The sequence below is a fragment of the Esox lucius genome, chromosome 19, assembly GCF_011004845.1.
Source record: "Esox lucius isolate fEsoLuc1 chromosome 19, fEsoLuc1.pri, whole genome shotgun sequence".
NCBI classification, from domain to species: Eukaryota; Metazoa; Chordata; class Actinopteri; order Esociformes; family Esocidae; genus Esox; species Esox lucius.
In genome coordinates this window covers 30,531,042-30,557,336 of record NC_047587.1, presented here as the reverse complement: position 1 = coordinate 30,557,336, position 26,295 = coordinate 30,531,042, and the positions used below count along the sequence as shown (strand labels likewise).

At 42.0% G+C, this 26,295-nt stretch overlaps 1 protein-coding gene across 4 annotated transcripts in view; it reads left to right on the top strand.

The window, feature by feature from the left end:
- Positions 1–26,295, top strand: part of LOC105026627 (overexpressed in colon carcinoma 1 protein) — a 50,724-nt gene that overhangs the window by 12,988 nt on the left and 11,441 nt on the right. For 3 of the 4 annotated variants that reach the window (XR_004574813.1, XR_004574812.1, XM_034288383.1), the window contains one exon: positions 3–2,192. The exons of the other annotated variant lie outside the window; for it this stretch is intronic. Coding sequence is in view for 1 of the 3 variants with exons in the window: in XM_034288383.1 (XP_034144274.1) it covers positions 3–31 (29 nt within the window). In the remaining 2 variants the exon portion in view is untranslated. Of the gene's footprint in view, positions 1–2; positions 2,193–26,295 lie in introns of those variants that run through there. 4 annotated transcript variants of the gene reach the window in all.

Here is a 26,295-nt window from a genome sequence, read left to right as displayed (position 1 = left end):
AGTCTCGCAGGGAGCAGATGCGGTTGGCTGAGGAACAACGGTGGGCTTTGGACGAACGTGCTCGCGTCTGGGTCAGTGTTACAGAGAAGCTTCCAAGATACTTGAGACGCACAACCAAGTCCCACCAGGACTCCTACTCAGCTGATAAGTGCATATAAAGTATTCCCAATTCAGCTTGAGGATTCAGTGTAGATTGATGCTTGATGTAGCGAGAGCACGGAACCGATATAACGGCTCAAAAACGAGGGATGTTGTTCACTTTTCTGAGTTTTTTTTCTGAGGCGGTACATAATTTCAGAGATTTGTGAAAACAACATACAACCCACTTGGAGATTCTTTAGTGTTATTTTCCAGATAGCTGCAGCTATTGCTTTTTAAATCACTTGCATTTTCTGTCTTAATAAAGATGGCACTACTAGTGGCCTAACTTTCAGTATTGAACCAATGGGGACTCGTCCCACCGGTTCTCCCAACGGAACCGACTAAGGTACAAGCATCCGCTGCTTCTGGTTGATGTTTCAGGACTGACACTGTTATGTGTGTTGTCATTTACCCTTCAAATTTCCCTCGGATTTCATCATCCATCTGGCTGGGATGTATGACACAAGAGGCATTACTTTTTTAGTTTATTACCCACGAAGGTCTGAGTTAATATGAGATCTTACTGCATCCGATTGTTGACTGTCTGCGTTATAGTCCAGATGCTAACTGCTAATCTCACTGTTCCTCGTGTATTTGCTATTATTAGCCATTAGCCGCTGAAAAAAAAAAATACATGTCATTTTTATGGTAACAGGAACTCTCTACTAAGTCGTTACTCTCATAACCTTTCACTGAAACACTTTTACATGTTCACACTTACAGAATGCAATAAATTATATAGCATTTGTTTTGCGTTACTTATTCAAAATATTTGAATCTACTGTATATTTGTAATTATAATCAAATGTGAACGTGACTTTACAGTATATGGGAACCATCACACTAGGAAGAATATTCATGTACAATATTGCACTAGTCTTAAGTACTGTAGGCTAAGTGGCCTGAAGGATATATAGTTCATCCCAGGCGATCGGTCTACTACATGTAGTTCCTGTCCGTTTAATGTATTACTGAATGTATGAATGTATAGCATCTTGTTCACAATGATTCCACTCTCACCATGCTTACACACGTGAGGAGACCTCCTGTTCTCTTCAACACAAATGCAGTCTTAGAACCAATTCACCCCTCTGTAGCTGAGTTAAGGGTGGAAAATGAATTCTCCCTGATCTTCAGCCATCTCCTTAGTAATCAATGTGTATGGCTACATGTGAGGCTCATGGATGGGAGCGGTACCCCAGAGAACAACCCAGGGGTTCTGTTCTAGAACCTCTCGGCTTCCTTACCAGACACTGACACAGAAGCACTCTCTTTCACTTTATGTTTACTTTATCTCTGGGTTGAAACTCCTGTAGTTCTTCACTGCGTCAGTTGTCTGGTCTTTGGCTTTCAAAGTGAAACATTCTACCTCTTTTCTGTTTTCTGCTCTGGCTAACTCCTCTGCCCTTTTACGATGGACATACTGTAAAACAAGGGGAATGTCACTAAGTTAATCCCACTTTATTAAATCAGGAAGAATGTGAGGGAAGAGGATGGAAAAAAGGAAATAAAATAGCTACCCTGGAGAAGGAAATGTAGCTTCGAGGGGGATTTGGAAAATTGAATCAACGAAGCAGAATCCAAGCACACACACAGCATTGTGGTTCCTCGTCAACCTTAAAAATATTTCATGGAAGTCTCAGTGGAATTCTGTTCACGTTGCGACACATGACTATAAAAACAGGCTTGGGAATTGAATACTTTGGAGTCATTTGCATTTAAAGCAGCTGTGCTGAAAGACTTGCTATTCTGTGGCCATCTCTAAATGTCTATAATAACACATTTGGGATGAGAGAAAAACGGTGAGAAGACTACAGTAGATCACTATATGACATCTGCTGTATACCATAATGTGATTGAATACTATGCTATAGTGGTAGATGCTGTTCATTATCACTGATGTTCTTTCTAGTTGTGGGTCACACTAAAAACTCCCATTCAGTAAGAAGCCCCACTCAACTGTTCTATAAACTGTGATTATAACCTGACATGTACTACATAACCTCTGCTATATCACTGATCTATTTATGATTAAACTCTTTTATATTGTCTGTGCACAGCTGTTGTTATTGATTGTGGTCACTGAAATTTCCCAATCCTTTCCTAATCCTTCAGAGAGTCACTCAATCCTTAGGCCGCAATCAAGTGGCAGTCTGAACTAGGAAAATCTTCCGACTTGTTGACTGGTTCTAATTAACCGGTGGCCATGTTCAACCAGTTTGGATTGTGAGGTGTACGGGAGGTGAACTCTCACACAGTAAACATACGGTTGAGTGAAGTTCAGGGTCAAGCTGCAGTCTTGGATGGAGAGCATGTAACTGGGTTAATGGCTTCGTCCAACGGCAGTCAAACCTCACCAGTTTGTGAACTCCAAAGCTTTTTGGTTGCCAGATCAATACATTTCCCCCTAACTTACTTACAATTCGCCTGGCCCTGGAATCTGACTGGTCACCTTTCAGCTAAAGGACTTGATTAACGAGACATGATTGTGGGACAGAGTGCAAGATTGACCTGCAGTTTGCTTCCACAGGATGTACCTGGAGAAACATGAAAAACGTTAGACTACAGTGCACTGTAGTCCCATGGCCAGGCTGCTAAAGTTAATCGAATTTCTGGGAACAATTATTACACTACAGTGTATATATAGACATGAAGAAGTATTTTTCCCCTTGATGGATGTCACTTCGGTTGCTGGCTCCCTAACCATGAATGTCGAACGACCTGTGGTTTCAGTTTAATCTTCAGCAGCACCAGATACAGACCCAGACTGCTCCCCAGGCAGCGGCTAATTACATCACAACAGACCGTATTCCTCCGGGTCTCAAATAGAACCCTACACCCTAAAGAGAACGCTGAATTGTTCTCAAGTTGTGTTCTCTGATAAACAAGTAGTGCACAACATGAAGGGTGCTGTTTGGGAGGGAGATGTCATCAATGGGAGAGCAGTGAGATCATCCTGAAGGCAAAACCTTGAACACTCCATATCAGGGCCTTCCTATGGGATCTCGTTTTTGTAAAACTTCAGATCACATTCACACAGTGTAAAAGGAAGTGAAATCTCTCCGAGGACATCTGGGGTCATTCAAAACTGTTTACACTTTGACTGATTTTTTTTCTGTCTATTGTGAATCAAGTACAGATTGGGTCTTCAGTTGTTAGTTAGTCACCGCTTGGGTGGCTGGCATTGATAAGAATCTGTGTATGCGTGTGTGTCTGTGTGGGTGTGTCTGTCTGTGTGGGTGTGTGTGTGTGTCTGTGTGGGTGTATGTGTGTGTTTGTGTGGTAGCTCTGCACATGAGGAAGCATACGTCCCTAATCACATCATCTGTACATCTGGTCAGAACCGGATCACACCTGCTTTGACTCCTGCTGACATCCACCAACAATGGCCCATACCCGTTTTAATCACATCTCAGACCTGGTGTTCTGGGTTTTTCTGTGATGTCACTGGGGCCACAGTGAGAGAGGTATAAAATCCAAACCTGCAGCTTAAAGTTGAATGGCTAATCAAGCAAAATATATACTGTAGTTATGTATATACTGCAACTGTATACTAAAACCACTTACTGAATGGCTAATCAAGCAAAATATATACTGTAGTTATGTATATACTGCAACTGTATACTAAAACCACTTACTGAATGGCTAATCAAGCAAAATATATACTGTAGTTATGTATATACTACAACTGTATACTAAAACCACTTACTGAATGGCTAATCAAGCAAAATATATACTGTAGTTATGTATATACTGCAACTGTATACTAAAACCACTTACTGAATGGCTAATCAAGCAAAATATATACTGTAGTTATGTATATACTACAACTGTATACTAAAACCACTTACTGAATGGCTAATCAAGCAAAATATATACTGTTGTTATGTATATACTGCAACTGTATACTAAAACCACTTACTGAATGGCTAATCAAGCAAAATATATACTGTAGTTATGTATATACTGCAACTGTATACTAAAACCACTTACTGAATGGCTAATCAAGCAAAATATATACTGTAGTTATGTATATACTGCAACTGTATACTAAAACCACTTACTGAATGACTAATCAAGCAAAATATATACTGTAGTTATGTATATACTACAACTGTATACTAAAACCACTTACTGAATGGCTAATCAAGCAAAATATATACTGTAGTTATGTATATACTGCAACTGTATACTAAAACCACTTACTGAATGGCTAATCAAGCAAAATATATACTGTAGTTATGTATATACTACAACTGTATACATGTATGAGGGGTTGTTCTCATTGGTACTGCTCGACCAATCCAGTGAATGTGGAGGAGTTAATATGTAGTGTTAACCGTGGCTCACTTCCGATTATGCAAATGTAGGTCCCCACCTTACTCCCTCATCTAATATACGGGCTGGGATGTGACAAACAGTGGATGTATTTCAAGTGTGCACCTGATGGAAGTCACATTAAGGACTTGCCACCATTTCCTTGTCAACTTCACAGAGGTGTTGCCATGGCAACGTTAGTGCCATCCTCATGGATTGTGGGCAATTTTAGTTTCATGCGTGTACAGCCATGTAGAAATTCACTACTAGGGAATAAAAGTGAAGGTGGAGCGAATGGCAACAGAAATGTTGGGTTGTCATCCAGGGTACCGTAATCCAAATAGACCTATTGAGAGGTGTGCATTCAGGCCTCATCCAAGCTTTTCTGGCGATGTGAAGTGAAGTGAAGATTTGTGAGTGAAGTTTACTTTTTAAGTTCACTTGGACTAGTGGAAATTTCCTTGTGTTCTTTCTTTATTAACACCCAGCTGTTCAAATCAGGTCACGGTATCTATGCCTATGCCTCCTCCAGGGCCAGTCAGTGTAATTTTATAAATGCCGGATCTCTAGAAGAGATGCAATTGTCAAAATCAGACCAGTTATGGCTCCAAAATCTTGCCTGACAAGTCACCACTGCGATATCAACCGCACATACACTACAGTATAAAAAAATCCCTCCGTGATTGGACACCCTCTAATAAATCTGGCCAATAAAACTATCAAAGTTGTGTTACCCCACAATGTGTTTGTGTGGCCTTGACTAGACTTGGAAGAATATTTGCTCTGGTTTTAGTGGGTGTGGCGAGGTGTAGCTTGAAGTTAGGAACTTTTTACAACCTACTATCTCAACTGGTTGTAAAACAAAAATGCAGGGCTACGGACTGCAGCCCAGCATCTCTTCCAACAGTGAGTTAATTGTCGCTTGAGTAAATGAGGCATACAAAGCATATTTGGTAGATGCCCCCGGTTGCATCGGGGCATGGACCTCCAGACTCACAAACAGTTATAATACTCAAGCCATACGTCTCAACCAGCTACACTGATCTATGATCATATTGATCACATGAACATTTCAAATGCTCCGATGTCTTTCAACGTACATTAGAATGTTTTAATGTATCATTCATAGGCATATTACACATTTTCTGTATAATGTTCAATACTTCTACCCATTGTGACGGCTGCTCCGTGGCGCTGCGTGCTCTCTCCTTCTCCGGCGCTCCACCTCGCCGGTGTTCTAACCGCCGGCAGGAGCAGATGGCAGAAGCGCACCCAACACACACACACACACCCAACACACACACACTCAACACACACACACCCAACACACACACACCCAACACACACACACACACCTGTTTTCAGTTAGCAGTTCTGATGTCTATTTAGGTTCCTCATTTCCCCCACACCTCAGGGGTTATTGTGTCCATGTTGCTCGTGACCGTGTGGTTCAGTGCTTTTTCCAGATAAAGAGAAGAACTTCATCCTTCGTGTCGGTGTTGGTTTGTTACTTTAGTTTTTTGCCTCTCCGTTAGGCACCCCCTACCCTCACACCTCACACCTCACACCCATATTGTTTATATTCCCCATCCTACTCTTTTTGAAATTGGAGCTAGTGTACATTGTTATGTAAAGTATATTATAGAATATGTTTGCTATATTTTTGCTTTATATATTTCTTAATTCTTACGACGTGGATGTTGTGTGCCATGTCACAAGAATTTCATTGTACAGAATGACCCTGTGTTATTTGGTGCATTTGATAAATGGAAAGACTTTGACTTTGATATTGAAAATACAAAGAATATTGTGTGGTTTTACACAGATGTGGTTCCTGTGTGAATTAAGCAATGTATTGTATAAGGAGGCTAGGCAGGCATTTGCCCATTAGCATTTGACTACTGTCACTATATTTCCTGTAGGATGACAATGCCCCCATCCAAAGGGTAGGAGTGTTTAACAGGCCCCAAACTGATACGCCATGATAAACCATTTGGATGTCTGAGACACCAAATCTCACCCAATTCAGCACTTTTCAGAGATTCTGGAGTGGCCTCTGAAGCAGTGTTTTCCACCAACATCAGCGAAACACGAAATGATGGAATATCTTGTGGAAAAATGGTGTGGCATCCCTCCTATAGAGTTCCAAACACTTGTAGAATCAATGCCACGACATGCTGAAGCTGTTCTGGTATATTTTGGCAGCTACCTGCAAGGATGTGTGACCAGATACACTGAGACAAATCTAAAGTCCTTCCCTGCAATGTTATCATGGTGTCCGATTTCCTCATTTAAAAATGTTCAACTCAGTTTTAGTAGACAATCAACTGCATTTCTATTTCATACCAACAGGTGTCAGTCTAGTACAACCAAAGAGTGTGTCTGCTAGGCTGGAGCTGAGCTAGCTGGCTTGGATTTCCCCAGATTCCTGAATTCCGTCTACATGAAAAGTGAGATGCGTGGCCTTGATTTGCCCTGGGCCTCACTCTTATGTCTTCATGACCTATTCTAGTGTGGCCAAAAGCAGTTTCTCCTGTTAGCTGCTAAGGTTGGAGTAGCATAGTGCTAATCATTGACCAACTGATCTAGCCAACATGAATGTAACAGGGCGCTAATCACAGTTTGGTGGAAATGGTACTTAGGCTTTTCTGTTGCAATCAAGGCACTTAACATGGAACATCCGCTTACACTGATGAGTTTACATTTGGTGTCGTTCCCAATCACGAAGGTTTTATCATGGTCTTTAGAATAATGAGGTTTAAATCTCAAAATAGATGTTTGTACCCAACAATCTTGTCAATTGCTGCTTGGCGTTTACCCATTATTACAGCTCCAGCCAAGCGAAAGGTCTGGAGAGATAGACTCCTTGGTGAGAAATACCAGAAGAGCATTTTTTACATGCATATTCACAGGTACCCATGAAAGTAAGTGAAAATACCCATCCTTCTGTTAGTTCATATGCCACGCTTTTCAATTATGTGGGCCATGTATGTTTGTATTGTGCTGTGAATTTTGAACCATTGTTGTCTCTAGTATCTATGGTAGGATGTCTCTAGTATCTATGGTAGGATGTCTCTAGTATCTATGGTAGGATGTCTCTAGTATCTATGGTAGGATGTCTCTAGTATCTATGGTAGGATGTCTCTAGTATCTATGGTAGGATGTCTCTAGTATCTATGGTAGGATGCCTCTAGTATCTGAAGTATTATTTCTCTTCAATATCTATAGCATTATGTCTGAAGTATCTAGGGTTTTGTCTCTGCAGTATCTATTGTGTTATGTCTCCATAGTATCCATGGTATTAGGTCTATGTTGTATCCATGGTTTTATGTCTCTATAGTATCTATGATAGGATGTCTCTCGTATCTATGGTGTTATGTCTCTGTAGTATCTATGGTTTTATGCCTCTGTAGAATCGATGGCATAATGTCTATGTTAAGAACCAGGCCTCCAAGCTATAGGCTTTGTATCGTACACTACGCACACGGAACAGGAGACCAATGAGGTTTATAGACAGTATGCCTCTTATGCAATCTTCCCCTGGTGCGAAAGAGAGGAGAGGTGATGTGTGTGTGGGTTCCTCACTGCCCTGAGTCCAAGGTTTAGCTGTACTCTCCTGTGCTGATGGGGATTGAACAGCCAGACATGCTCACAGCTCATGTTCTCATAGCAGACGGTGTGTCAATGGCTTTTTTCCTCACTGACTAAACATTTCACAGCATCAGGTATGACGGATTGCCTGATTAGGAGCAAGAAATGTGATTGGGTAATTGACGGATTGAATGGTCCACCTGTGTCTATTTAAACTGTGTTTTGTTCTCTGTTCGAGGGGGCCGCTCACAGGAGGTGAACCAAGTCCGGAGGCCAGGTGGAGTCCAGGGTTTACCGGCCAGCTGAGTGAGTGAGAGAATGAACAAACAAACAAAACCATATTGTAGTAGTGGAAACCAGATGGACGCCTACCTTCTGGGCTGCAACGCATTCTGTGTCTCTTGGTTTGCATTATTAGTTTTGTCATTTGTATGTTGAATTTTAGATTGCAAGGTGTTATGGTGTTCCCAGGCTTTATGGTGCATGAACCAACGTCTGGTGACACCACGCTTTCATTATTTGAACAATTTCAACATCTTCTTTGTGCTTGGTTTCTGCTTTACGTTTCCACTCGTGACACACGCTGTAGGTTAAAATTGCAGTCGTTTAGTGGTTGGGAGTGGAAAAACAAGACACAATATGCTATCTGGCTGTCACAGCAAATGAACTGAATCTCCTCCATGCTCTGATGGAGAGCCAATCCCCCCTGTTGTGGTCTTTCCTTCCTCCATCCTTCTCTCCCTTTCTCTCCTCTTCCTCTCCATCTTCCAGCTGACTGAACCCAGAGTGTCGCACCCCGGCCACAGGGCAGCCCTTGTCGTGTCCAGCTCGACTCTGCCTCTCCCCTCTCCTCCCTCGCCGCTGATCTGCATGTGCTTCCCATTACAGACAAAGGAGCGGCGGTGCTGTGTGCAGCATGTGGTTTCGTTTAGAGCAGGTGAAACAATGTAGGAAAATAGATCCGTCATCCGTCGCATTCCGCGGGCCGGCGAGAACGCTGCTAAATCATAGCAAAGTTAATCCTCGGAGGAGTTTCGGCCAGGACCACGCCGGGCCAGCTTCTCTTACAGAGGCCCATAGTGGCCCCCAAAGCAATGCTTCAAAGCACCACAGGGGGCCTGATAGAACTCTCTCTCTACTGCTCTCTCGTAATTCTGTATATGTCTCTCTGTGTCTGTGTCTCTTGTTCTCTGATAAACCACAACTCCGTTTCTGAGTAGTCTCTCTCTGGCCCCTCTCCCCGGTCCCCAGGCTTTCCGGCTGAAAAGGAAGAAAATGATCTGTGAATTCAGCACAAAGTGTGTGACAGTATGTTAGCATTAGTAGAATACCCTTTTAAATGAGATACAGAGCGACCCCCGTGTCTCCTGATGTTTGTGTGAACTCGGCTGAGGGAATGAGGTTTGCATGTGCTTGTAGTCAGTCCGTGCCGTCGGCCATGTTCTTCTGGCTTACTCCGGTCGAAGACGGTAGGTCAACACAATGCGAGGGACTTGGACATCGCTCTCTATTTTGGGCCTTACACAAAGGTGGGGAGAGATGGCATAGGTTGGAGGATGTAAATCACTACATACTTTACAGGAGTGGCTGGCCTCTGTTCTCCCACCAGGCCCACTCACCAGCACCCAGTAAAGCTCTCAAATGAACACTGAATGGACCTGGATGAAAGAGAGGCGGTATTTTTAGCAGGGTGAAGGAACGGGCCCAACGCCCACTGCATGCACACAGAGCCACGGCGTGCCAATTGCACTCTGGATTACGGAGAGGTAGTTACCACTGTCCAAGTGGCTAACCCTTTCCTCATGCTCCCATGGCAGAGAGAGAAGGTCGGCCATTTTAGGGGACCCCTGCCAAAACCACCCCAATATCCTTGTTACAAATGTGGCGGCTGACTTTCCCTGGGTCTCAGAAGGCCTGTGCAGTGTGCTGCATTCACCCCTCTGAAGCCCCCCACTACCGACATTCCATGGGCTGCTCCAGGTTTTAATATTTATGTAAAACCAGAAATTGAAGTTAACATTAATTTGCTCTGCAGTCCATTTTCGTTTTAAACTAACGAGCATGAGAAATGTTCCCCGTTTCTCAGAAAAAACATTTTTTTTTTACTGGCTCTGCTAAACCGGTGTCTTTTTTTGGTTGTTGACATTTTCATTTCATTTAATGGGGGCAAAGCTCAGAAAATGGAAACTGTATAAGACGTACAGTCTGAAAATGTGTTTTTACAATCTCACGAGTTGCAGTGCACTTTGCTGATTGCTGATTGTAGTTAAATATCAGGAAACAGAAGATTACCGTCCATTAGGCACATGTCCCAGGACTCATTATACAAACTCTCTATGACTCTCTCACACAAAGGTTCTCCCCCTTCCTCTCTCGCTCCCTCTTTCTCCCCCCCCACTCCGTTCCTTCTTTCTCCTCTGTTTTCATCTCCCTCCGGCCTCCTCTCTGACTGTGGCGTAGCCGATGGCAGCAATGCGCTAGATTCATGGTGATGTCACAACACACCATTCAAGATGTTAGATCATCTACAGCCCAGGAATTCCTGTCCTTTACTATCTATCTATATTGACTCTGGCAGACAATGCCCGCAAGCAGGAAGTCCCTCCCATCCCCCTGAGTGGCACTTAATCAGGCCGTATGGCTTGGCAGCCCCCCCCCCCTCCCCCCGCAACCACACATCATTCTCCAGTTCCCCCTCCACTGTCCCGGGGGAGAGATTCTCATGATGGAGCTAATGAACTGCATCCTACAGTCGGATAGTGGACGGCGTAATCAGAGCTCCGCAACTCCACTGTTTCTTCCCGCTGAACAATTAACCCTGCAATGAATCACCTCGAGTGTAACATGTCATGCCTGCTGCTGCATGAACACATGGGGTAAGGCCTTGTGCATTCAAGCCTCGGAGGGTGGAGTTAGGCCTGGATGAGAGTGGGGGAGATGTAGCATTTGAACTACAGAGAACTTCTGGTTACGGGAAGGAGGAGTGGGTGGACGGAGCCTGTTGTAAGGGTTCGGATGAAAGACACGTTAGTAAGCAGTGTTTATATGTTTGGAATTACAGTTTTAATGTCTGTTAATGAAGGGAAGGACCACGCTTCTCTTGTAATATGTAAACTTTCAGAGATGTAATTTACACTCGACTGGGAAAGATTCAGGTCCAAGAAGTCTTTCATCAGAAGGATTGATTAGGCCTGCTTTCCAAATGGCACCCAATGTAGAGTTTAGGGTCAAATAGTGCAATTTTAAGGGAATAGTGAGTCATTTGGGAGGCGGCCGGTTAAACACCCACCACCACAACTAATACTTCTGTGCTGAGGGAGTTAATCACTTACTCCACTATAGGTGTTTTGATGGAAATGGAGTGGGGATGTATTGAAAAACTGCATCATTGTTCTATATACACAAGCTTCTAATCAACTGGCCCCCATCATTTCCTGATGGTCCCTTGATCTGTTGATTGAACCCTGGTATCACTTCTCGGGGCCCCAAATGAAGACTTGTCTGCTTGTGCCAGGACATGTGCAAAAAGCAGTCAGAACCAAAATATTTATTTAGGTTAATGAGAAAATAATTTCTCTAATCAGAAGTCAATCTATGCTTCCATTGGATGCCCAATAGAGCAGAATTGTTGCAGCTTATTACATAGAGGTCAGGGTCAGGCTTACTGGCCCTCGGCCCAGTAGCCGAGGGCCAGTAAGACCCTAACGTCAAGCCAGTACGCAAAGTCACTGGCCCGTATCTAAGTTTCCCTATTAAAATTCATAGCATCATATTAAAACGTTTGCTTGTCAACTATGTCACTCTTCCTGCTTAAGAGTTGTTTGCTTGGTCTCACATTAAAATGTGTCTGTACCGCTTTTCCATCCCCCGTGTCTTACAGTATGGATATTGTCTTTTTGACCAATAATATTCAATGGCTCATCTGTATTGACCAATCATAGTTCAGTCTAATGTGGGACCTTAAACGTGGCATTGTACGAGGCAAAGGGAATGCAATCGTTATTGTTTTGATGGAAAGGACAGATTCCATGTGTCAAAAACAATAATGGCAAGAGACATGTGCTGTCGTGAATGTTGTGTGTTCCCATTGAAAGCCGATAAGGCAGGGAACGAACAACTACCGAAAACCTCTTAAGTTCCTGAAGCATGTAGCTTGTATTGCGGCCAAATGGGCTTCTGACATCCTTGCAGCTGCAGTGTGGCGTTTCTAGAACATTTTACTTGGGGAGGCCGAACGTATCATTCTATTGTTGGTAATGTCCAATTAACACCAATCCAGCAACTGAAATAGACAGTGTAGTCTTGCTAATAAATATCATACATGTTCTGCACTTAGATGTTTATGTGTTCAAAGTTTGATACGAGTCTTACGAGTGTGGGAGTGTTGGGAGTTCTCTAACCCCACATTACCACTGATGCTATACCCACTGGTGCTAAACCAGGGCTACACCAGTGATTTATGCTAATGTTGGCTCCAGACTTTTCTGTTTCCACTATACATTTGGTATTAAGGACTTAAGGAGTGGCTCAGGTGGGGAGGGAGGAGTAAACTATCAATGCGATTTGGTTTTCCATTTACCAAAAATAAAAGGCAATATTTTTCTGGTAGTAAAATAAAATAAACAATAACGCCATGCTCAGTTTGTTTATAATACAGTGTTTGAACTTGATTAATAATACTTTCCTCCTCAAATTCCTGGACCGGCTCCTTCTCCACCTACACTCATGACACTGCAACTGAACCAGTTTAATAAGTATTTCGTCTAAACTATCTACCTGTAATAGAAGGATTGGGGAGAATTCTGAGGTAATTTTGTTGTGGTTATAGGATCTGCAGGCAACGTCTCGATCGGTCTCAGAGTACCGTTTTTCTATTGAGTCAATGGCATCATACCACCTTCGCTCCTTCCAACTCTTTCCATTGTGAGTCTTTGCTTCCCTGTACTGTTGCTTCATTTTTCTTTATTTTATCAGGGATCTGTTTGTTAGATTGGATGAAAACCATTACGAGAAGCCTAAAGCTATCGCTATTAAAATAGCACAACATGCGGCCTTTTCGCAGCACATAATGCATCAACCCGCAAACCCCACCTTAAGTCCTAATGTCCAGAGCTTGAGAGCCGGGCCACTCGGCCATGGCTGACTGGCGCTGACCTGTGTCAATGGAAACATTTCTGGACTTGAGAGTAAAACACCAGTGTTTGGCACAAGTGAAAACAAGGCATTAGTAGCATATTATATATACAAATTAATCTCTATGGTAATCCATTCCAATATATTTGAGTCAACACTGTGTTATGCACTTACAGTAGGCAGAACAAATACACTGCCGATTTTGCAGGTCTTCCTACTTACATAGCATGTAGAGGTCTGTAATTTTGATCATAGTTACTCTTCAACTGCGAGAGATGGAATCCAGAAAATCACATTGTATGATTTTTAAATAATTAATTTGCATTTTATTCCATGACATAAGTATTTCATCACCTACCAACCAGTAAGAATTCCGGCTCTCACAGACCTGTTAGTTTTTCTTTAAGAAGCCCTGCTGTTCTCTACTCATTACCTGTATTAACTGCACCTGTTTGAACTGTATAAATGGCCAAGACCAGAGAGCTGCTCCGTATTGAGGGGAGGATGGATGGGGACATGTATCGTGACATCTTGGCCAACAACCTCCTTCCTTCAGTAAAAGCATTGAAGATGGGTTGTGGCTGGGGCTTCCAGCATGACAACGACCCGAAACACACAGCCAGGGCAACTAAGGAGTGGCTCCGTAAGAAGCATCTCAAGGTCCTGGAGTGGCCTAGCCAGTCTCCAGACCTCAACCCAATAGAAAATCTTTAAGATTCCATCACTCACATTTGAAGAGTACCTATGATAGAAATGACAGACTTCTACATGCTTTGTAAGTGGGAAAACCTGCAAAAACGGCAGTGTATCAAATACTTGTTCTTCCCACTGTAATTTAATACCTTTTTTGTACATGGCAGTGTATTACTTTTCGTTCTTTTCCTGTATATGTATCTTTTGGTTTTTAAGTTCCGTCTCACCGTGCTGCTCCCCCTCCCTTCCAGTGAAAACACTGTGCAATGGGGCAGTCAGGATCTCATTAGACTAGCCCAGCAGTAATGAAAGAAGGCACTGCTGCACATGTTTACTAAATATACCATACAAAATGTTATAATCTTGTGTTAGCAGCAGCCATTCATTTTAGTGACGATATGTCTACTAGCTGATGTAATGCGATCGCCAATATTATTGGTAAAGTTAGTTAGCTAGCTAGCAAATTTGCAGATAAAGTAGCTTGTAGCTAGCTTGTCCTGATAGCTCGTTAGCAAAGGGGCATTGAATCATTTTCATGTAGCTTGCTATGGATAATTCAATTGATGATTTCATTTGTGGTGAAAGTTAAGGTTTATCTACAGTAATTCTAAATTAGACATCTATAACATCAACAAAATGTGATATGTGGTCATATGAGGTTAACAACTAAAGTAGAAAAAATGTAATACCATTAAATAAAATGAAATATGAGTATATTATAGTAAACACTCCTGAAAACTGGGGTGGCGAGTGGGGGGGCAAGAGCTTTTTTATTAAAAAAATTTGGGTGGCAGCTGCCACCCCATTTCACCTCGGAATGAATGAGGTGAATGTTGCCAATTTGAAAAACAAATTACTACAGCCTACCATATTGCGAAGCTGGAGAAACCATTCATCGACTTTGTCCCTGAGAGAAACCATAAGGGCTTGGCTTGTCGAGGTGTAAGTGTCATGTTTACTATGTCTGCCTACGCGCTTACTAACGGTGACCCAAAAGAGGCCAGCGAACCAACTAGTGGGACTACCTCACCTGTTGAACTGATGGTGTATTGCGCCAAAATGTATGTAACCATAAATATATTAACTCAATTATTTTCTCAAGTTTTATATTTTGTCACATCAAATGCAAGAATCTTAATGAAAAGATGATAATGATATTAATAGTAATATTTTGATAACTATTTATTAAAAAGTTTTATTGCACCATATGTAAACAGCAATTTTGTTTCAGCTCATGTCTCCGATTTCTTGCAAAACTGTGGTATAAATCAATATCCTGATGATTTGATATTTACAATCAGCCCCTCTGTCTCTTTAAGAGATGTGATGAGGTGTTTTTCTAATGTGACTTTACATTCCCATGCTCTAATTAAGGGAAGATCTGAAGACTATTGGACTGCTTCTGGAATGTTCACCGTTCTGATTCAGGTCTTCCACAAGCAGGTTAACCCGGATCAACCTTTGATCTCTTCATTCTAGTGGTACTAATATTTTCCAAATATTTTTATTTAATCAAACGTTAGTATGAACAGTGTTGATTTCTCATTAGGTAGACAGTTACTGTGGGTTGGATTCAATCTGTAGCGCTGAAGTTATGCGTTACAGCATGGTGGAGAGCTCATGGAATTGTTCCCACATTAGTGGCCCTCACAATAAACACTACACATGTAGGCTCAGTTGGAAATCACCTTTACATTTGGATCGCTCAATTTGTAACACTTCAGAGATACTGATTAAATAGAGCCTTAAATTGGCACAGTTTCCATATAACACTGACCACCCATGATCATCACACCACAAAACATCCCTAAACAGCCACATCCCTAAACAATAAGAAATGAGTAAACAACATTATGTAGAAAGTGATGGTACGGACACACACTGTGTTTCAGCGAGGAACGGCGGAACAGGATAACAACCCGGTCTCTCTAATTACGCTATTCTAAGGCCCATAATGATCCCTCTCTTCCTCTCACTCTCTCTCTTTCTCACTCTCGCTCATTAATATATTTCTTTTTACCTCAGGCCTGTAGAGCATGTCCTTTCATAGTAACCCTATACAATAAACCACAGTCTCCACAAAATCTATTATAGCACCCAACCACTAACATCCCCCCAACCCCCCCTCACCCCTGCAGCTGATTCTCACAACGCCATGACCTGCATGATATCACGGCTCCCGCAAACACCACTGCTGTAGAAACTGTCTTCACCATCTCCATCCTTCTGCTGCTGGTCATTAAGGCTTGCTTCAGGGCATGTTTGCTGGTGGCCGTGTAGAGAACGTAGAGAAATCCAAAACAAACGTGAGGGTCGCTGACAGATGTGCAGGCCACGTTGCCTTGCTTTTGTTTGGGGACAAAAGCTTCCCGGTGCCCCGGCCAAACGGTGCTCCGCTGAATGGGTGGATGAGAGGAAGTAAGGCTGGGTGGAGGAGATTAGGGGGTTATGTAACATGAGAGATACCAATCTGGCCTAGCTGGCTTTGCTCTTATGCAGCTATGAGGTGCGCTGAGTGAGATATGGGATTCTACTGTATATGGTCAGGAGTCGCTGGCAACCAATTGTTTTAGGGCATGTAAATAGACAAAACACAGACATAACTACAATATCTCATTTACGTGTCCAGACCCTTTATTCAGTACTTTGTAAAAAACTCTTTTGGCAGAAATCACAGCATTGAGCCCTCTTAGATATGTCTCTACCAGCTCCTCACTGGATTCAGACATTTTATGCAATTCGTTGTATATGCTCTTAAGTTTTGTCAGATTGGGTTGGGAGTGTAATCTCTCCATGGATGTTAATTTATGTTCAAGTCCGGATTTTGGCGGGGCATCTCAAGGACATTAGCAGGCTTCTCCCAAAGCCACTCCAGCGTTTTCTTGGCTGTGTGCTTCGGGTCGTTGTCATGCTGTAAGTTGTCTTCGCCCCAGTCTGAGGTGTGTTTGCTCTCAAGTTTCCTTCAAGGGCATATATGTATTTTGTCTCCCAGTCCCTGCCACTGAAAAGCATCCTCATATCATGATGCTCCCACCATAATGCTTCTCCATAGGGATGATATTAGTCAGATGATGAACAGTCCCTTCTTTTCACCAATCATAGCACTTGGAATATAAGCCTAATAGTTCAGTTTTGTTCTCATCAGACAAGAGAATCTTATTCTTCATGCTCCCGGAGTCCCTCAGACAGCATATTATTAGTTTTAGTTGGGGGGGGCTTCCATTTAGCCATGCTACCAAAAAAGGCCTGATTGATAGAGTACTGCAGAGATGGTTGTCCTTCGTGCTGGTTCTCCCATTACTGCAGAAAAACTCTAATTCTGTTAGTGTGCGTTGTGTTTTTCCTCACCTCTCTGACCAAGGTCCATGTTTCCCAGTTACTCCAGGCAGAGTTTGGGGCTTCCAAACATCTTGCATTTTACAGTGAGGGAGCCCGCTGTGTTCCTGGGAACTTTGAATGCTTCAACAATTTTCAAGGATCATCGAAGGACACAGGATAGATCTGAGTTTGTTGTGGCAATGAGTCTGAAATCGTAGTTTTTCAGGTTGTTTTTTGTCAGTAAATTGTCACAAAACAAAAAACAAAACAAAAACTCGGTCATTACATTTTTTAAATTTTATTATTAATTTAGCAGACGCTCTTAACCTAAGAAACGTATAGTAAATGCATCTATTTACTGAAAGTTAGTTGAAACAATCACACAGCTTAGTAGTCAGTGTTAGTTATCTGCAGAAGTCAGTGCTGTGAAGTAGACCATACAAATAATAAATATAGTAAACCAAGTTTACAAAAGACTAGAGACATAGGTGGTGGTTGTGGAACTATTTTAAGTACTCTTTGAAAAGATTGGTGTCCAGATGTTTTCTAAAAACATGTAGAGACTCTGTTATCTTAGCCTCCAGGGGAAGCTGGTTCCACCATTCAGGTACCAGGACAGAGAAAAGTTTTGTCTGCGCGGAACAGAAAATGCCCTGAAGGGGTGGGACAGTCAAGAAGTGGCTGAATGGAGAGCCTGGTTAGGGATGTGGGGTTTGAGCATTGCCTGAAGGTAGGAAGGAGAAGCTCCTCTTGTTGCTCCGTTACCAGTAAATGAATGTAATAAATTATAAACTAAGTCTTATAACACCACAAATTGTAGGAATAATTTTTTTCAGAGGGTACTGTAACTTCATGATATCCGCTTGCTTTGGTAAGGTGAATGGTCTTTGGTATGGTGAATGGTCTTTGGTATGGTGAATGGTCTTTGGTATGGTGAAAGTTGGTTTATTTTTGGTTTATTATGTCTATGTATATTTTTTCAAAGTCTAGACTGTCTTGTTTGTTTTCTAATACTGTTTGTAAACTTGAGGGATTTTCCTGCTGCTAACTTTGGACAAAATGGTGACAGTTCCTGGGATTAAGTATTGATAAATTGTATTTCTGTTAGCAACTAGTTTTAATCTTTAGAGAATGTAATCTTACAGTTGTGGCCAAACATATTCACACCCTTGCACTTTATTCAATTTATTTATTTTGGTATCCACATGTGTATTTCTTAGGTTTGTAGAAAAAAAACCCCAGCTCTAAATAATTTACTAAATCCCATCTTATTCCACAAATAAAATGGCATGGATAATATAATTGGCATCTTCTAGAAGTAGTTAGAAATGATTGGATTTCAAGAAGGTGATTAACATTTACTTTTGAATTGAACTTAAGTGGTGAGTGGCTAGTGCCTGCAATATGAAGATTACTCATTCAACCAGTGTGAATAAAGAATGACTTATTCTCCTGTTTATTTTCACTGTGGGCACACAGTATGGAGGGAAAAAAGCAAAACAGGGAAATGTTTGTAGTCAGGCAAAACTGGTAGCCAAGCTTGGACGGTCTCAATGCTACAAACCGCCAGAGACGTTGATGACCTTTCAATTGCAACCAACATCCCTGGGCGTGGCCTCAGGAGAATACTCAATGGACGATTGCAGCAAAGGATTGTTTGGTCGATCCAGTGCCACACAGATTCAAGCTGACCTTCAGACACAAACAATATGACAGCATCCGTTGCCAGCTCAATGAAAGATTTGAAATGGCAGAACTCAGGAGTGGACCCAGAAGGCAGGAAACTGTTCAAAGATTTTAATGCACCCGAATCGGCAGGCAAAGATCAGGTAGTATAAACAGGCAGAGGTTCGGTACACATGATGACTTGGCAGAGGTACAGACAGACGATGAGCAGGGGAGTGGGTTCGGAGATAAAGAGGAAATGGGGGACACCTGGTGGGGGTGAGACAAGCGACACAGGTGAACAGGATCAGGGTGAGGGTGTGACAGACTCAGAAGGAACCCACTGCTGAGAGAGATACGCAATTTGCCAAAACACACATAAACATGCCACAATCCTCTTGGGAGAATTGTCCTGTGGACAGATGAGACAAAATTAGAGCTTTTTTGATGGAGCATGTTTCCAAAAAGTCTTGAAATGAAACATATTCCCCACAGTAAAACATGGAGGAGGTTCAGTGATATTATTTTTGCTTTGCTGCCTCTGGCACTGGGTGCTTTAACATGTGCATGGCATTATGAAACCAACAATATCAAGGGATTTTCACGCACAATGTAGAAAACCTGTGTCAAAATGCTGGGTCTCCATCAAAGGTCATGGGTCGTCCAGCAGAAAAATGACACCAAATACACTTCAATCAGCATTCAGGAAGGGTTCAAGACAAAACACTGGACTGGCCAAGTCCAGATCTAAATCCAATTGAAACCTGTGGAGAGACCTGAAAACAGCAGTTAGGAGGCACCCTTCATATCTGGGAGCATTTTGCACTAGAACACTGGGTCAAACCATTGGTACAGAAGTGCAAGGAGGTCATTCATTGCTATAGTAAGAGGCTGCAGTAATTTCCGATAATTGAGTGTAGGTGTCGATAATTTTGTCAATGCCATTTCTGTTAATTTTCAGATTTGAATATTAGGTTTTGAATATTATGTAGTATTAACAGTGAAATAAAGATACTCAAAAAGTAGAGGTCATTTTCACTGTTTACCTGACACTGTCACCAAGGACACTTTAATATGGACCAGTGTTGTTACCACACCACATTGACAGAAGTGTTGCGTCTTCTGACAGGCAGTCACCGAGGAGACCCCAGCAGATTAGCAGTTGCTCAAGCTAACGTCGCACAGTTGGCTAAAGTCAGTAAGACAGAGGTAGTCTTTAGGACACCTTTGTAAAAACACCCCCTCACATATGCTTATATATTCCTGTGTAATGCGATTGACCATGTATGTGAGCAGCATTGACCCATGGAACGGTTTGGTCTCAGTCTCTAACTATGAAACCACAAATAATGTTTTTTTTTCTTGGAAAGTGTTGGCCATTGCTCAGATGTTTCAGTTTGACCTTAGGCCTTCAACCCTGAACTTATAGGCCAGAGGTTAACCATTCCTTGGAACTGTTTATGTACTGAAAGTGCACAGCTGCTGTTTGAATTAGTCTGTGATGACCCTTGCTGCTGTGGATAATAACTGTGAGATCTACAGAGGATCAGGGGTTAACGAAAGCAAAGGTGTGCGAATGCGCCCGTGCGTGTGTGTGTGTGTTTGTGCAAAGACTTGGTGGTTGGATGAGAGGAATCTATAATCATCAAAAAACATGTATCTGTTGAATTGGTTAATGTAATTTTCTAGTGGATCAAAAGTAGATAAAGCAGGGTTAATGTGTGCGTGTGTGTCTCTGGCGGTCCAACCCTGGTACCCTGTCATTACCCTGTTCTTTGCCTTAAGATTACTGTGCCTGTGTCCTCTGGGTGTGCACCTGGGCAGAGCATGGCAGCAGCAGCAGCTCACACCTGCCCCGGCCAGCCTTGCTAACCTGTAAAAGGGATTTCCCGCTGAGCTCAACACACCGTAGACAGGCCGTTTTATAATGTTTTCACACATCTCCAATCAGCCAGCAAGGACGAATCGTAAAGCTCTGTGAGTCTTATGTAACGGCCATGAGAACATGTAATACCACCCAGCACAGGGGATCTGGGACATGCCGTGACTGGCCCTGGGTAGTCTCTCTGGTGGGTGGGTGGGTGGGTGTGTCTGTGGCCGACTGATGCTAACTATCATCACTCCTAACTCCACAGCTCTGGGTGAGGCGGTGGTGTGTTGGATGAGGGATCTCATGTTTACATGTGTGTATCTTGTTACCCAAGCACATATTTTTTTAAGGTTACCCGCAGGGTCAACGTGGGACCATAACATATTTAGTTTAAAATAGAACCAGCAGGACAATAGATAGTAAGCCGTAAGCTGCTATGACGTGATGAAGGGCAACAGAACAGTCTGGGTAGGCAACCCTAACCCTGTGAGAACTAAATTGTTGTTATAAAAAGCCAAAAAGCCAAATATTATTTGTGTTATCAAATGTTTTTTTTTCCTGAAAGATTTTGATTAATTTTAATGGTTAAGATCTCCACATTTCCTAAAATGTGATTTCAGAAATGGATGGGCTCGCGTCATTGAGATGAAATAATCGCCATCCTAATTTAACCAGCCTACATGTACATAATTATTTTCAATAAAAAATGCAGTGTTTTGACCTCTCATGTGTTTACAATTCTGTTTTGTTAATTGAGGTTACAGCTATAAAATAATATAATAAAATGAGTTATGCTAGCTGGTCTAAAAGTGACTGTGAATGAGTTGCGTGTGCTTGCTTATATAGTCCATATATTGGTTTTTAGCGCCACCTCTTGGTTGTGAATGGTCTGTTGTTTTTTGGGATGCAATGAAACATCAGGGAAAGCTGGGGCTTTGTCACTTACTCACAATGACCACTTAAAATTAGGCTTCTTCTTCTAATCCAACCACTCTAAATTGTCTGTCACGAATAAATGCACAAAGTTGCAGTGGTGAAAACGCTTTCTTAATTTAGTTTGTCCATGCAATTGGGAGTTGTTGGAGTTATCTGTCACATGGTTAACTTGGTTTGTTTGCGAGTGAATTTGGCTTTGATAATAGCCAGTTCCTAACCGGCCCCTGACCACACCTCAGCACACGTCACTGTAGGAAAGCAGTTGATATTCAATTATTGTGGTAACCTCAATGGGGATGCAGGACGTTTGTGGAAAGCTGCAATGAGCACCTGATACCCAGTGAACAGCCACCCCAGTGTCCCAAAAAAGGCCTTGTGATTAGTACATATTTGGTCTGGCTCAAACAACAGACTTCTTTGATTGGTCTATATTTAGTCCATCTGGACCGTTCTTGACCTGGCCAAACCGTAGACATCCGGGAATGGTCCATATTTAGTCTGTCCGAATCGTCCTTGATCGGGCCCAAGAAACAGACATCCAATATTGGTCTGTAGCTAGTTTGTCCAGATCAGTCTGAATCTGGCCCATAAAAGAGAAGTTTGTTATTGGTACATGTTTAGTCAGTTCAGACCAGACTGGATCTGGTAAAAAAAATATATCCTTGAAGAGTCTATATTTAGCATGTCCGGACTGGTCTTGATCTGGCCCCAATTATAGTGATTGGTATACATTTAGTTTGTCCAGAATGGCTTGAATCTGGCACAATAAATTAACTTAATTGATTGGTCCATATTTAGTCAATCCAGACCAGTCTTGGTCTGGCCAAGAAATAGACGTCCACGGCCGGCTCCAGGCATAAGCAACATAAGCGGTCACTCAGGTTCCCCGATCACTAGGGGGCCTCAGACAGCTAGGGAGCCCCCGACTGAGAGAACAGAGGGGGCACCAGGACCTGCACCATGAGGGGGCATGAGGGGTCTTAGCCCTCTCAATTGAATTTTCTGCCCCCCCCCCAGTTTAAGTTTCAACATTTTGACACGTAAGTTTCAAATATCACTTAACAGCGTGAGTTTTTTGCATGTCATTTCATTACTCACACAGAGTTCCATTAAGACGTCACAATACATTTCCTCCACTGCTTCCCCAAATCCCCACGCTGCTTACAAGTTATGCTTCACATTTTTTATTTCAATTATATTAGCAAACTACTACCACTGGTAATAGGTTACTGTTAAAAAGCTATACTGAATAATTATTTACCAACCGTAGTCCTTTTTCTAAAGATCGAAGAACAAAAGATACTGACAATCTTGACTTGTTGTATCAATAAAACATACCCTAACTATCAGGCAATAGGTGGTGTGTAAATCATTTATTTATGTAATTATTCAGAAGCTCTCAAAGGTTTATGACAAATTATGAATTCCAATCTATATTTAGTAATGGACAAAATCAGTCAATTTTTGAAGATTATGCTTTGGGGAAACCAAAAGTAGTGCTGTAATAATGTTTTAGTTTGTGCCATCGGTTTGCTCGCTACTGTAGCTCTGCAAATTCAGCAATTTTGTATGTAAACCCTACCAACATAAAATAAACTGACTGGATTAACCCCACGTTAGCTATGTGCATTGAGTGCCTTTTAGATGGTTGACACGAACACAGTCACCTTGCAAGCTAGGGAACACTACATGCATTGCATTGCAACATTCTCATTGACTCAAATTCAAACAGCTGCAAACAATGGCTGATTTTACTGTAGCTAGCTAGCAAACGTCACCTAACCTCTAGCTAACAAAGTGTGACCTGTAATTCAATGCAGCGAAAATGAAGATTGGTGATGGTTATAAATGTGGCATATTGTATAGAGCGGTAGAAGTAAAGAAATGTCTAACACATCCATTGTTTGAAATAGTTACTGAAAGTCAGCCATCAACAGCATGCTGCCTCAGATTCCCACACGCTCAGTAGTTATATAGTACCTGCATGATGTGTCACTGCTGAGGACTGGATCAAACCATTGTGAGGCAATGGGCGTGGGTCGAAATCCTTTGAAACTTAAAAACGCTAATAAGTGTCTATAATCACCGTGCTATAATTAAGTGCTTTCATTGCGTGTTATAAATATTATTGAAATAACATAGATATGTTTACAGTGATATATCCGGGAGCGAAAAATCATAGTTTTTCCAGGATGGAAATTCTAATTTAGAAACAATACAGACATGTTTTTTTTATCCTTAGCGAGAAAAAATATTTTCAGTCATTTTTACCTTTGCTTGATTATGGCAAAATGAATGCCTCCTAGTCATACTTTCAAACATGATTTGCAACAGCACGAGTATCATTTTGCAGGTTGGCACTCATTGGTACATTTTTTATTCATCATCATATCTATGACATTTAACCTAACCATGTTATACTGGATCTAACCTGAAATCCAATAACTCTATTTGACTTGATGTAAAGTAAGATCAATTTGGCCAAGCAAAATATAGCAACATTCAATGTACACTGTTTGAATCATTTTTAACACATTTGGCCCAGCTCCCTTGTCCTTTCCTCCCCTTCTTTTCTTCACCTGCTACATTTCTTTATTTATATTTGACTTGCCTCACATCATCTCCTCTTATCCTTTTCATCATTTTATTTCATAGTTGCCCAGTCATTTTTAGACATATTTTAATCTAACAGACTCTGAGCCCTTGTCCACCACAAGACCGTGTAGGACCCCAGCAGACAACATCAAGAAAAGCAAAGAATTAGTAATATCTTAAAATAAATTCTGGTCAGCTTTCTTAGTATTTGTTAGAACTCAGGCAGCAGCATTCTGAACGAGCTGCAATTTTCTGAGGGCTTTTTGCCGGACCGCGTAAGCGGTCTTCATTTGGAGAGCAAATGTCTCTTACTGAGGCTCGTTACAGTCAAAACAAATGATGCATTAGGATTTGTTCAGGATACACAAAAACCTAATGTAGCTACATTCAGTAGCTACGTTATAGTAAGCCTAAAATAAAACTGTTTTAAACGGTTATATTGTGATTATTTCTGGTGGATTTTCGAAGTATGCATCCGTGCATGCTTTTTGGGGTAATATAGACTAGTTCACAACCCTTGGGCAGTTAATAGTTATTAATATATGTGATTCACCAATGAAAGACAAACTAACATTGTTGTGCCATGAAATCAAATAGCTTTGGCAGTGTAAACTTCAGTCTCGCTAGCAGTTGCTCAATTCCTTTGACTATACCAAGTGGTAAGTTAGTAGATACTAGTAAGCCTATTACTGGCTAATAAGCTGTTAAAACAGCCAGTGACAAAAACCATACAGTTCATAGATGCTATTTGTGGTGGAGGAAAACGTAATAAGACACGTTAATCAGTTTAACACAATGCTTAATGGTGTCTAGCGAAATACTCAAACTTGGCATGATGTTAATATGTGACAAAATTATCTAATGTCAAGATGCTATACAGACATCTGGCAAAGGTATAGCTCTGTGGTGTAGGGGTTAAAGACACAGCTGCTCATGTGGGAGACCCAGGTTTGAATCCAGTGAGGGCAACAACATTCTTCACTTCTAATTGTGGGTCGGCTGTACTAGGCTTGCCTGGTTTTTTTTCTGGTTTAGAGAGACCTGAAAACAGGCCATTACATTAGTCTTAAAGGGCAGTGTGTCAAGGTAATTACTGACTGTCAGTCTCTTGTCTTTGACACCAAAGACAATTCTTTCTGTTTTATCTTTATTTAGTTGAAGAAACCTGTGGCCCATCCATTCACTCATTTGTTCAAGGCACTGGCAGCGTGTGTCTGTGGGATCATAGTCACTAGGTAAGAGAGCCATATCAATTTGGGTGTCATAAGGCACAATTCTGATGAGCAATTTTGTTGCTTTGCATGATTTGTGCTAATGGTAGCATACAAATGTGAAATAAAAGAGGCCCCGGGATTGAGCCTTGCGGAACTCCACATTTCGTGCAGAATCTCTCTGACTCATAGTTGCCTATGGAGACATAGTATTCACGTAGATCAAAAGACAATGGCCTCCTGTGTTGTTTTAACAACCTGCTGAATAATGGGCAGTGCACAGCAGCTGTTTCTGACACAGTGCTGAGAAAGGTCAATGGTCGACGCCTGAAGCAACCTGCGTTTGAAACGCTCTAACACAGCACGTCTGTGTAACAACACTTAGGGCTTGTTCCAGAGGCAAGTCTTTTTTCCTTCAGACTAAAAAGTCACTTCAATGAGCTCTCCACTCAGACCCACAGAAAGGGATGTGATCTCTGTAGGCTGAGGCTGCCAGACCCGTGAGTTAAACACAATGCAGATTTTCTCCCTGCCCTACCGGAGCTGAGCGAGAGGGGCTGGCCTCCATTTCGTACCCCAGGGCCGTGGCAAAAGAATCCCTCGATTCAGCAGCTGAAAAAAAAAGAACACACTACAGTACCACTGCAGTCACCTTCGACCCCTTCACTTCCCCTGTTTCCTCTCCCGTCCCACCAGGAAGAGGGTGAGTGTTGTTCCCCGTGCTGCTCTCCCCAGTGATTTATTTCCCTTCTCAGCAGAGACAAAGTCAGCTCGGAGCCCCGAGCCCAGGAGGTGAAAGTTCACTCCATGAACATTCAGAGAGGT